The sequence below is a fragment of the Salvelinus alpinus genome, chromosome 4, assembly GCF_045679555.1.
Source record: "Salvelinus alpinus chromosome 4, SLU_Salpinus.1, whole genome shotgun sequence".
In the NCBI taxonomy this organism is placed as follows: domain Eukaryota; kingdom Metazoa; phylum Chordata; class Actinopteri; order Salmoniformes; family Salmonidae; genus Salvelinus; species Salvelinus alpinus.
In genome coordinates, this window is record NC_092089.1 from 37,013,559 (window position 1) to 37,027,760 (window position 14,202).

The 14,202-nt window shown below is 42.4% G+C and overlaps 1 protein-coding gene across 2 annotated transcripts in view; it reads left to right on the plus strand.

The window, feature by feature from the left end:
* The window catches only part of LOC139573445 (nephrin-like), a 53,145-nt gene that overhangs the window by 740 nt on the left and 38,203 nt on the right, over positions 1-14,202 (plus strand). For both annotated transcript variants that reach the window (XM_071396897.1, XM_071396895.1), the window contains exons 2-5: positions 518-668; positions 4,184-4,292; positions 7,458-7,661; positions 13,169-13,291. In XM_071396897.1, coding sequence (XP_071252998.1) covers positions 4,229-4,292; positions 7,458-7,661; positions 13,169-13,291 — 391 coding nt within the window. In that variant the 5' untranslated portion in view covers positions 518-668; positions 4,184-4,228. The remainder of the gene's footprint in view (positions 1-517; positions 669-4,183; positions 4,293-7,457; positions 7,662-13,168; positions 13,292-14,202) is intronic.

Below are 14,202 nucleotides of genomic sequence, written 5' to 3' on the forward strand. Positions count from 1 at the left end.
AGACACTATGAGTTCTGTAGTCTCCCTCGGAAAGGATGAGCAGAGGAATCACATTCTCCCCTGCTGCTGCAGCTGTTTAATACAGCTACACTGTACAGGCATATTGAAGCTTTTTATTAGAAATGTAGAATATTCTAGTAGACTTGAAATGATATTGTTTCTCTACTCCCTATGCCTAGCCTATATACTCACTATCCCTAGCCAATATAACCCTGTCCCTAGCCAATATACTCCCTATCCCTAGCCAATATACTCCCTGTCCCTAACCTATATTCTTACTATCCCTAGCCAATATATTCCCTATCCCTAGCTTATATAATCCCTATCCCTAGCCTATATTCTTACTATCCCTAGCCAATATACTCCCTATCCATAGCCAATGTAAAACATCTAAAAGAGTGGCATCACTTTTTTGTTGTCAGCTGTTTTTTTGTCATCTATTTTTCCTTAAGATGACCCCCCCTAACCCTCATACACACTCCTCTCTCTCTTCCTCCTGTGTCGTTCCCTGTCTAAGAAGAGGAGGATACAGTACATGTGGAGTCAGAGAGTGGGAGAGTCCTATTGGCATTCTTTCTCATCCACGCTGCACACTTTTGTTCCAAGCGACATCGTGAGATCAGGCGAGACATAGAGAGTGGCTCCGGGGCCTCGACGTTGCTCAACAGGTAAGCACAGCTCTTCTCTCTCTCTCTCATGCAAATCCCTACGCATATTCAAAGACTAGTGACTTCGTTATGAGAGATGCACTGTCTCTCTTTCTCTCTCTCACTATCGCTCTCTTTTTCTCTCTCTACCACGGTCTCTCTGTGAGCTCTCAGGAGACAGATAAGGATGAGTCAGTGGAGGTTTGAAAAGAGGTCTTCTCTCCTTCTGTCTCTCTTTTTTTCTCTCTTCCAACTTTCTCTCGAGGCAAGTGACATGTGAGGGAGTCAGAGAGAGAGACACATTGAGTCGAAGTTGACGACTCTGCAGAGCAGAACCAGAAACCAAGCCAAGCAGACAGACACTCTGCTCAGGTTGGTGAGAAGAGCTTCTCGGAGACATGCTGTCCAGCTGCCACTGTAAATTGCTGGACGAGGCTGATGTAATCTGGCTCGTCCACCTGCCCGTCCTTGACTTGGCTTGAAGTTTGCTCTGTCTATTTGCATCTGGAGAAGCAGGCAGGCTCACGCTAATCAGACTGTCAGAGGACCACCATGTTTTCATGCACAATTAATGATTTTAGTTCGATTAAGCCATGTGGATAACCTAATCTGCATCTTTGGCCTATAACTGATTCTGCTGGTGAGTGTCGGTGGTGTAATGGGTTCACAACAGACCTCCCCTATGAGGCCCTGTAATTGGGCCCACAGGTTAATGGTGAGATTGGCGGTGTGTGGGTGAGCCTGATATTAAGATGTAGGACCATATCTGAATTGCATGGTTGCATGAGGTTGAGGCTTCATTTTCTGCACATTGAGTGATTTCATGGGGTTTTGCATCAAATTGGTCCAGGATTGAGTGTATTGAGTCGTTTGATGATGTTATGAAAGAAGCCATTAAAAATCTACCTGTCGGGGTCACGCCTGATGCCTCTGCTCTCTCCAATACCCTGGAGGGGAGAATGGCTGACTTGTCTCCGAGAGCGAATCAAATTTCAAATCAAACTTTCTCATTTGCATCTGTGGAAAGCTAGTGAGGGACAAGGTCAGAAACTGTAGTAGCAGTGAAGGTAGAATATCTACTGACTTATACAGGCAAGTTACAACAATGCTTATCCTGGGTGGTGAGCTTCAGTTTTCAATCTCATCCTGACTCATACAACTCTATTGTTGTCAGTGAAACACATGTTATATTATACAGTACAAGGTTTTCCTAGACAAATACATTATTTAGCTTGATAGCACTTGAGTAAATGTGGAAAAATTCAAGGAGTGTGAGTTCTTTCTGAAGGCACTGTAGATACTGAATGAATGTAATTGTTCATGTATTCCATTATACTGTGTGCATGCGTGCGTGTTATGAAGCTTGTTGAGCTAGTTCTGGATAATGACAGATATCTGTGCAAGGACAAGAACTCGATTAGCTGCCGGGGCCGAAGGCCTGCTTTTTAGCGGTTTGTGTCTCATATTGTGAATTTTGAATATGTGTTTGTGTGTGTGCTTGCATGCATGTCTTCATGCGTGCATATTCGTGTGTATGGTTTTCTCAGGTAGCCTAGTGATTAGAGTGTTGCTGGTTTGAATACCTGAGCCGACAAGGTAAAATATCTGCTGATGTGCCCTTGAGCAAGGCACTTACCCTACCATAGCTGACCCTGGAAATCAACACATTTCACTGCACCTATCTGGTGTTTGTGACAATAAAACATAAATTATTATTTTTGGGATGATTGTTTTCTGCAATTGTTTTCTCCATTCATTTTAATTCTAACATGACTTCATCAGAGTCCATCCAACAGACACAGCCAAGACCCAACCCTAAAATAAACATTGTTAAGGACAATGAAACGAAACAAAAGCAAACACTAGAGAATGAACCAATCCTCCATTTTGTGCAAGGACCTATTTTCCCAGTAATTAAGCCCTGTGTTTGGGTTAGCAGTGGTGGCGGTAGTGCGGGGAGGGGAGGGGACGGGAGGTCAGAGTTAGTAGGCTGCGGCTCTTTTCATTAAGATGTCCGGTAGAAACGTGTTGAGTCATGTAGCCTTCCTCTCCAGACCAGTTTCACCTCTCTCCCTCTCAGCCAAGTTGGGCCCCTGCAGTTCTGCAGTAACAGCATCACTCCCACAACGGAGGAGGGAAGGCATGGGGAACTTTCATTACACATATAGAAACCAACCAGCCAGCACTTTACTCTCTCTGGTATTTAGATCTCAGATGTGAGGAAAAGGGCAAACGGGATGGAAAATAAGTATGAGGAAAATCAATTAATGAACATCGGTCGGGGTTAAAATGCTTATGGTGTTTTAAAGGGGCAATCAGCAGGTCAGGTTAAAACAAAGCGAAATGTAACCACTCTCAAATTCATAAACAGAGCAAGGACTGACAATCCATGATATCAAAAGTAGAATTTTAACCATGTTTTGAGGCTATACAGTGTTATTTTACATTTACATTGTTTACAAACATTGGAGCTTTTGTTTTGGGTTCTGAGGGGATACGACAATTGAACCAAGCTCATGAAGTTAAGTTATATTGAAGTTATATTCTTCAAGAATCAATGGGTACATATCCTATATACAGTGAGTCCAAAAATGTAAATACATGTAGCAACTGCAGATTGACCCTTTAATAAAGGGTGTATTAGAAAGAGGGAAAGGGAGGCAGAGAGAGAGACAGTGAGAGAGAGAAAGAGAAACAGACAGAGAGAAAAAAAGAGGGAGAGTAAGAGAAATAAAGAGAGTGATGGTGTGTGAGAGAGAAAGGGAGAGGGGGGGAGAGGGGGGGGGGAGGCAGATTTGTTTTTGAGAGCTCAGAACAGACATCTAATGTGGTGAAGGGGGATCAAATTGCCCTTGTGTGTTCAAAGTGCATGTTGGGGGGCTCTGAAATGCACTGATGTTTCTGAGAGCCAGGAATAATTGAGTGTGAGCTAATTCTTATCAAAGCCTGTTGGAGTGCAACTAATCGACTGAGGGAGATGCCTCAAAGAACCGTTTCTTTTAATTCATTTTGTTTATTCAGATGAGAAAATGTTTAGTTTTCAATCAAGTAAATCACTATTATTTGTTCCACCGCGACAGATAAATTGATTGATTGCAAACTAACTTAAAAAGGGTCCCTTTCCAAAAGAAACAGGCAGAGGGGGAGTGTTAGATTAGAACAGAATGTAATGGACGTAGACATAGTGTTACTCATGGATTTAAATCAAAACTGTTGATGGGTTAATTTACTAGTGCATGCAAGAGTCATCCAATGATCAGTAACCAGGTTAGTCTGTCTTCACCAACATAGCTAGCTACAGTAGCTAGCACAATATGTGGCTATGGCTTTGAGAATACTTTGTGTGCTCGGTGACTCAAAACTTGACATTGAGTCACCTAAGCCTTGACTAACTCAACTTTCACCAACATGACGGTAGGCCGTCATTGTAAATTAGAATATGTTCTCAACTTGCCTAGTTAAATAAAGGTAAAATAAAAAATAAATAAATTGACAAACAGTTCACTGTCTGTCATCTCTGTGATTTGTCGTTTCAGGATTCCGCAGGGCCTGCATCAAACGATTGGAGCCTGAGGTTTGAGATGGGTTTGTCATCAACAACGTGCTTCTCTAGTCCACTTCTTCTTCTCCTCACTCTGCAATGGGGTAAGAAAAACAGCCACAATGGAACTATTGTCACCTTTTGAACTCAGCAAGGCCTTCTGTTAAGTTACACACCATTATACTACTCTATAGCACTGTGCTCTCATTGACTTTATGAGAGGCATAACCTAGAGTTCTGTTCAAATCAATGGATGAGTTTGCATCAAGGTTTCTGTGGACTGTTGTAGTGTTGTTGATAATTGTATGTAGCACATCAGGAATTATTCCTCGCTAATACCCTTTGCTTTTCACTTACCTTGCATTGCACACTTCTGGCATTGGATTGTTATTCATCGACAATCACATTGATACAATTAGACATTGTGCTAAGGCCTCAACATTACGCTTCCTTGCCAATGTACCAGCTGGTTCTCAGAAGAGCAAAACCAACTGAATGGGAGCAGAAACAGGACAGCTTAACGACAACACATTGTCAGAAGAGAAGGATCCTGTGACGAGTGGCTAATTGTTTTCTCAAAATACGCTGTCGATTCCCCAGGCTGTCAAGGTTGTTGTTTTTCCAATCTGTGACCGTCTGTTTACTGCTGCTGGAATTCCTCAGACAATGACAATCTGTGACCGTCTGTTTACTGCTGCTGGAACTCCTCAGACAATGACAATCTGTGACCGTCTGTTTACTGCTGCTGGAACTCCTCAGACAATGACAATCTGTGACTGTCTGTTTACTGCTGCTGGAACTCCTCAGACAATGACAATCTGTGACCGTCTGTTTACTGCTGCTGGAACTCCTCAGACAATGACAATCTGTGACCGTCTGTTTACTGCTGCTGGAACTCCTCAGACAATGACAATCTGTGACTGTCTGTTTACTGCTGCTGGAACTCCTCAGACAATGACAATCTGTGACCGTCTGTTTACTGCTGCTGGAACTCCTCAGACAATGACAATCTGTGACCGTCTGTTTACTGCTGCTGGAACTCCTCAGACAATGACAATCTGTGACCGTCTGTTTACTGCTGCTGGAACTCCTCAGACAATGACAATCTGTGACCGTCTGTTTACTGCTGCTGGAACTCCTCAGACAATGACAATCTGTGACCGTCTGTTTACTGCTGCTGGAACTCCTCAGACAATGACAATCTGTTTGGATTATTTTGTAAATCATATTAAAAAATGGTGGCCGTCAATCCACATGAAATCCCACAGTACTTGTAAGCCTTTGCTCTGTAAAACAAATCTAGTTCCAGTGTTCATAGCATCATTATGCAGTTACAGCACATTTACTGACACATACAGTAAATCAGCTCCAAAATAAATCTAACAATCACAACGAATATTTATTATCCACACTAATCTGTTAATGGAACAGATCCCACTGTACTGCTGGCATAATTATTTAAAGTTGATGAGGTCTGATAGCATGCCTTTACATTTACATTCTCTCTCTCCTGCCTTTGAAAACATCACAGAGAGAAACAGAGAGACATTGTTCAGTAAGTTAACAAGTAACAGGTATCAAATCAAATCAAGTTTATTTTATATAGCCCTTCGTACATCAGCTAATATCTCGAAGTGCTGTACAGAAACCCAGCCTAAAACCCCAAACAGCAAGCAATGCAGGTGTAGAAGCACGGCGGCTAGGAAAAACTCCCTAGAAAGGCCAAAAACTAGGAAGAAACCTAGAGAGGAACCAGGCTATGAGGGGTGGCCAGTCCTCTTCTGGCTGTGCCGGGTGGAGATTATAACAGAACATGGCCAAGATGTTCAAATGTTCATAAATGACCAGCATGGTCAAATAATAATTAGGAGTAAATGTCAGTTGGCTTTTCATAGCCGATCATTAAGAGTATCTCTACCGCTCCTGCGGTCTCTAGAGAGTTGAAAACAGCAGGTCTGGGACAGGTAGAGGGGTGGCCAGTCTAAACTTGATTTGATTTGATGATAACGGTTGAGCTTATACTCCAGAGTATGGCTAGCCTCTGCTTCCATCTTGTTGTGACAGCGAAGGCCATAGAGTTTTGTGGGCAGCATCAGCTCCATAGCATAATTCCAAGCCATAATCTCGTTCAAATAGACACCAAATCCTTGGATGGGGAAAGGAAATCAATGGCCTACGGTGTTTGCCTGTCTTACCACTTCCATCCCCCATGCACATCTCTAGGTAGTGGCAGTAGAAGAAGAGAATAATCCATTTTGTTCCTGTCTATTTTTCAACTTCCTGTTGCTGCTCATTTGTACACTGAATTGTTGTGTATTCATTTATGTAAACTGATATGCAAATGTGATTTTGTGGCTGGTTGTTTGCATGTGTTGTCTATACTGGCCAATCTTGCCCTTCACGTTTGACGTGAGGTGACTGATGTCCCCTTGATCTGAGAGTTTTTCCTCTCACTCACGTTGCCGAGGCGCAGCTGAGCATGCAGTTCGCAAACAACTTTGTGATTGGCTCAAAGAGGGTCAAGATTCAAACAACCTTCCAGAATTAGGCGGTGTAAATAGCTGCTCTCCTCTCCACTGCATAGTTTAAAAATAAGATGCATGCTTATATATTAGGGCCCCTAATTTGCATAGGACTTTGCATGCAGAGCTACAATCGCATTACCTTGTGATCCTGGTCTCATTGTTCTAGCCTCCACTTCACTCACTCCCAGGCTGGCTGAGTGGCGGTAAGGTTACCTTCCAGCCACCAGTGCAGTGTACCGGAGCGTTTCACTTCATACAGGGAGTGAGGGATTGCCCACACCCACCTTCTGACACCCCCACATCACCTATGATAAACGAGGGCATTAAACCAAATATCATTACTCTCATCTGTAGAAATTAGCCGAAGGGACATCGCCAGTGAAGAAAAAGCAATGGGTTCTTGCCCCCCCCCCGCCCTCTCTTCCTTTCCATTCCTTATCTCCTGGACCGAGGAGGGGTTTAATTCGCAGTAATTACATTATTGACTCATTTGCAGGGCCGAATTGCTCCAATTTCCCATCAATAAAACATACGATGTGATGAATAATGTGGCCCAACTCTACTGTGTTTATTTGAGCCCTCATCCCCTGCCTTCCTAGCTTTCCCTTCTTCCCCTCCATCTTCTCACCCTCCTCCTCTCCCTCCATCCATTTTCCAATCCCCCTAACCCATCCCTCCCTCTGTTCCCTCTTTCCTCTCCATCCTCTCACCATCTTCCCTCCTTTCCCTCCCTCTCTTCTTCAGGTGTGGTGGAGGTGGGGGCCCAGCAGGCGTTCAGGACCCAGCCCAAGAACATGACGGTGCGTGCGGGGACTACGCTGATGCTGAAGTGTGAGGTGCTGAGGCCCTCAGGGGTTGTCCAGTGGGTGAAGGATGGCCTGCTTCTGGGTCCACAACAGAGACTGCCGGGGTTCCCTCGCTACAGCCTGTTGGGGGACCCTAAGAGAGGTGAGAGCCCGGGGAAGGGTTAGGGTTAGAGTTTGGGTTGTGGTTGATGGTTAGGGCTAAACCAGGATGTGGACTTGAAGCTAGGGTTAGGGTTATGGCCAGGGTTGAGCCGGGCTGTGGACATGAAGCTAGGGTTAGATTTAGGGTTGTGTTTGAGGCTAGGGCTAGGGTTGAACCAGGATGCAGACATATAGCTAGGTGTAGGGTTGGCGTTTGCGTTATGGTTGAATATAAAGTAGGGAAATATTAGTAGTAGGGGGAAATGGGTGGGAAAACAATATATCAAAATTGGGTAAGAAATAATGACAGGGAAGCAGAAAATGATAACACACATGGGTAGTAGCCCAACACAAATGTGTTTTTACAGCTTGAGCAGATGCAGAAATCAAGCTACCAAATGAATACATTGAGTGGTAGACAACCCATGGACAAGATGAACATGAGGAATATGTCTGCATTATGAGCACAGAGATGCAGTCGCAGAATGAAGGTATACACAAGCCACGCAAACAGGTCAAAAGGGCCAAGAGTTCAAGCATTGTGTTGTTGCTCTAAGAAGTGTGTGAATTTGATGAATTTGAGTGTGTGGAATTTGATTCTTTATTGTGACATATTTCAAATTACAGGTTGTTCGCTGTGAGGGTGAACGGTGCATCTGTCGGCTTTAATTGCATTGGCTGTAAGACAGACATAGTAGCAGTAAGTCTACACTGTATAGCCTTGATATGCATGAAGGACACAGTGATAGGCCTAAATGAAGTTACCACGGGGACCTGATGGTAGTGGCTTAACAGAGGACGTCTAAACAGAGGCCATCTGTGACTACAGAGACTATGTGAATGTGAAATAGCCTCGCGTGCACCACCATTGTCCCCCTCAGAAGTGAATAAAGGGAAAATGAAAGTGGCAAGAGAGAGTGAGAGATATAGAGATAGAGAGAGATGACAGCAATACAATTAGACCCAACCAAATCATGAAAAGACAAAAAGATAATTACTTGACACATTGGAAAGAATTTACAAAAAAACAGAGCAAACTAAAATGCTATTTGGCCCTGACCACTGTGCCTGACCCAAAATAAAGGACATCTTTGATTATGTGCAGACTCAGTTAGCATAGGTTTGCTATTGAGAAAGGCCGCTGAAGGCAGACCTGGCTCTTAAGAGAAGACAGGCTATGTGCACACCTGCCACAAAATTAGGTGGAAGCTGAGCTGCACTTCCTAACCTCCTGCCAAATGTATGACCATATTAGAGACATATTTCCCTCAGATTACACAGACCCACAAAGAATTCGAAAACAAATCCAATTTTTATAAACTCCTATATCTATTGGGTGAAATACCACAGTGTGTCATCACAGCAACAATATTTGTGACTATTTGCCCCAAGAAAAGTGCAACCAGTGAAGAACAAACACCACTGTAAATACAACTTATATTTATGTTTATTTATTTTCCCTTTTGTACTTTAACTATTTGCACATCCTTACAACACTGTACATATAAATAATATGACATTTGAAATATCTTTATTCTTTTGGAACTTTTGGAACGAGTGTAATGTTTACTGTTCATTTTTATTGTCTATTTCACTTTTGTTTATTACTATTTCACTCGCTTTGGCAATGTAAACATACAGTACCAGTCAAAAGTTTGGACACACCTACCCATTCAAGGGTTTTTCTTTATTTGTACTATTTTCTACATTGTAGAATAATAGTGAAGACATCAAAAATAACACATGTGGAATCATGTAGTAACCAAAAAAGTGTTAAACAAATCAAAATGTACTTTATATTTGAGATTCTTCAAAGTAGGCACCTTTGCCTTGATGACAGTTTTGCACAATCTTGACATTCTCTCAACCAGCTTCACTTGGAAAGCTTTTCCAACAGTCTTGAAGGAGTTCCCACATATGCTCAGCAATTGTTGGCTGCTTTTCCTTCACTCTGCGGTCCAACTCATCCCAAACCATCTCAATTGGTTTGAGGTCGGGTGATTGTGGAGGCCAGGTCATCTGATGCAGCACTCCATCACTCTCCTTCTTGGTCAAATAGCCCTTACACAGCCTGGAGGTGTCATTGGGTCATTGTTTTGTTGAAAAAAAATGCTAGTCCCACTAAGCTCAAACCAGATGGGATGGCGTATCGCTGCAGAATGCTGTGGTAGCCATGCTGGTTAAGTGTGCCTTGAATTTAAAAAAAGAATACTGACAGTGTCACCAGCAAAGCACCCCACACCATCACACCTCGTCTTCCGTGCTTCACGGTGGGAACTACACATGTGGAGATCATCTGTTCACCGACTCTGCGTCTCACAAAGACACGGCGGTTGGAACCAAAAATCTCACATTTGGACTCATCAGAGCAAACAACAGATTTCCACAGGTCTTTTTATTTTTTATTTTACCTTTATTTAACTAGGCAAGTCAGTTAAGAACAAATTCTTATTTTCAATAATGGCCTAGGAACAGGGGGTTAACTGCCTTGTTCAGGGGCAGAATGACTAATGTCTATTGCTCTTATTTCTTGGCCCAAGCAAGTCTCTTCTTATTATTGGTGTCCTTTAGTAGTGGTTTCTTTGCAGCTATTCGACTTTGAAGGCTTGATTCGCGCAGTCTCCTCTGAACAGTTGATGTTGAGATGTGTCTGTTACTTGAACTCTGTGAATCCTTTATTTGGGCTGCAATTTTTGAGGCTGGAAACTCTAATGAACTTATTGTCTGCAGCAAAGGTTACTCTGGGTCTTCCTTTCCTGTGGCGTGCCTCATAAGAGCCAGATTCATCATGGTTTTTGACACTGCACTTGAAGAAACTTTCAAAGTTCTTGGCATTTTCCGGATTGACTGACCTTCATGTCTTCAAGTAATTGAAGACATTAATTGAATAATTAATTGAAGACCGCTCAGCCCAGTCAAAACTGTTCGCTGCTCTGGCACCCCAATGGTGGAACAAACTCCCTCACGACGCCAGGTCAGCGGAGTCAATCACCACCTTCCGGAGACACCTGAAACCCCACCTCTTTAAGGAATACCTAGGATAGGATAAAGTAATCCTTCTAACCCCCCCCCCCTTAAAAGAGTTAGATGCACTATTGTAAAGTGGTTGTTCCACTGGATATCATAAGGTGAATGCACCAATTTGTAAGTCGCTCTGGATAAGAGCGTCTGCTAAATGACTTAAATGTAAATGTAATGTAATTAATGACTGTTGTTTCTCTTTGCTTATTTGAGCTGTTCTTGCCATAATATGGACTTGGTCTTTTACCAAATAGTGCTATCTTCTGTATACCACCCCTACCTTGTCACAACACAACTGATTTGCTCAAACGCATTAAGAAGGAAATAAATTCCACAAATTAACTTTTAACAAGGCACACCTGTTAATTGAAATGTCTTCCAGGTGACTACCTCATGAAGCTGGTTGAGAGAATGCCAAGAGTGTGCAAAGCTGTCATCAAGGCAAAGGGTGGCTACTTTGAAGAATCTCAAATATAAAAATATTTTGATTTGTTGAACACTTTTTTTGTTACTACATGATTCCACGTGTTATTTCAAAGTTTTGATGTCTTCAATACATACAATGTAGAAATGATTCTACAACATCAAAAATAAAGAAAAACCCTTGAATGAGTAGGTGTGTCCAAACCCCCTTAAATTAAAATGGAATTGAGAGAGAGAGAAAGAGAGAGAGAGTGAGATGAGAATAAAAGTATGTAGCAGGATCTGCACACGGCGTGTATAAAAAGTAATCGCCAATTAGAAGGCAATCCTAAATAAGAGCATAGCATTTGCTCATGATCAACCAGCACAGAGCCGTATGGTGCTATTCCATGGTGCCATGGCTGTTGTGAGACACAACACTAGCAGACTGGCAGACACACACACACACACACACACACACGCACACGCACACACACACACACACACACACACACACACACACACACACACACACACACACACACACACACACACACACACACACACACACACACACACACACACACACACACACACACACACACACACTGCTCTCCACTGAAACTGGGTCAAAGGATAAAAGAACAACAACCACACACACACACTGATGAACACACAGACACCTATATTTGCACACACACACTTATGCATACATACACATATATTCACACAAACAAAGAGACAGATATATATGCTTGTGGCAAACACATACTTAAATCTATAGAAGCAAAAACACAAGCGTTATCACTTGACGCCACTCGATGGTACTTGTCACTGATTGTCACCATCAGTGATGTCTGTTGGCGCTGAAAGAGCTCTCACACTCTCACATACGCTCACACACACACACTTGGCAAGTTGATTGCGGCATTTGTGGTGAGTAATTTCAGGAAAGAGGAAAATTATTAATAATTCGAAGTCTTCCCGCTGTATGATAGCATAGATGTGAAAATTGCTGCTGGTTGGTATTAATTATCTTGCCAGCTTTGTTGATGAGTCCTTTTTTAGGACTGGGTGGTTGTCACACCAAGATGTTATTTTATACATGTTAGTACGCTGTGAGTCAGAGAGCGACACAAAGCAGGAAAAAGCCTCCCAGACCCCAAACATCCTATAATACACACGTTTAATGGCATCAGTCAACATATTAAACCGTGGATGGTGAAACACTATCAGGAGAGAAATAAAGATGGAGAGGTACTTTGTCTGTCCTCCTCAATCGATACATACCATATTCCCAGCAATATAAAACAACATGACAGATCTGGAGTCAGACTTCATACACCACACAGCTATCCCTCTTCGTTGGTTAGTCTGCTATTTTCCAAACCTACGTAGCCTAATGGTAAATCAACAGGGTGTGAGACCAAGTTGCAAGCAAAATGTCCCCGAAAATCAGGTACACAATGCTAGAGAAAATATTTACTGAATTGGACTAAAGCCTCTTGTGTTATAAACAGATGTAATTCCAGTGTGTATCTGGTGCTAAGATCCTCCTCAGTACTGTTTGTGTGGAAACCAAGCTCTCTCACAGTGGTCGGTAGTCAAAACCACTCTCTCTCTCCTCTTTTCAAGGGCTTCAACTTGGTGCCTGATAAATGAGAATCCTACCAGTCTGTTTCCCCATAGGTATCAATGATGCAGGCAGACATTACGCTGAATCTACAGTATTATAACAGCTCTGTACCAACCACACCATCTGGCAGCATTACAGATATTCAAGTCTTTCATTTCCCACACAAAACATCTGTGTTCATTCAACCATGTTTCCTCGGTTGAAGGTAATTCAAAACTCAGTGCTTTTTGGACCCAGTGCCCCATAGAGACACAGGGGCTTGGTAGTAAATGTTCATAGATGTACATTGGACGTGTACAAAGAGAGCTATTTCAGATGAAGAGTGAATGGTAGAGACTAAATGGACCACCTCTCATTGTAATTACAGTTCATTGTGTGAAGCTTCGCAATTACAAGATAATGTGTCATTACAACATGAATTACTGTCCTTGTGTCTCTCTCTACTCCAGGACAGTACTATCTCCAAATCGAGAAAACCGAATTGGAGGACGACGCCCCCTACGAATGCCAAGTGGGCCAGTCCGAGAGCAGCCGGGCAATCATCTCCCATACAGCGTGGATCAATGTGCAGAGTGAGCAAAACCACTGTTACTCCACAGGGGGGCACGGTGGGTGGTGGGTCATCTTATTCAAGACAAAGCGTGACATTAATGTATGAAAATCTTCAGGAGCTCAGCCACACACTGGACCCCTAACCTGTAATCTACAGGTCCTTGTCCTTGACACATTGTGTTATTTGTTGCTATGCAACTTGAGTCTGCTGTTTAGGCTTATTTTGGCCTCAAAATTATAGAGATTAAACCCATTTCTTACTTTTATTTGTACATAAACAGAGTACAATAACATAAAGTGGCCATTTTGGTTACTTCTTGGGTATTTAAGCAATAAGGTCTGAAGTGGTGTGGTACTGTATATGGCCAATATACCACTGATAAGGGCTGTTCTTAGGCACTACGAAAGTGGAGTGGATACACCCCTTAGCCGTGGTATATTTGCCATATACTACAAAACCTGGAAGGTTCCTTATTACTTTAATAAACTGCTTACCAACATATTAAAATAATGAGTGACATATTTTCATTAAAAACATTACTTTGATAAGTCAATTCATACTATTTCATCCTTCCACCAAAGGAAATATTTTCCCATCATTGCTATGCAATCAAAGAATTCTTTCCATTCAGCCTGGCTAACATTCTTGTCTTTTGTTAGCTCGCCATCGACCGAAAACAAAATCACGTCAATCTCTGCCGTTGAAATGACAGCAAACTAGCTGTATTTCCTTTTGTTTGAGTTTTTTCTATAGACAATTCTTTGGATATATCCATAATAATGATTCTGATTTCACCTGGCTCAGTCAGAAAAGTTGCTGTCTCATCAGGACACCGTTCACTCTCTATGACAGAGGAAGATCTCATTTGTAAATTACAAAATGTTTGCAGAATTGCAAAGAGGCAGACAGCAAGGTGAATACAGTAACCCC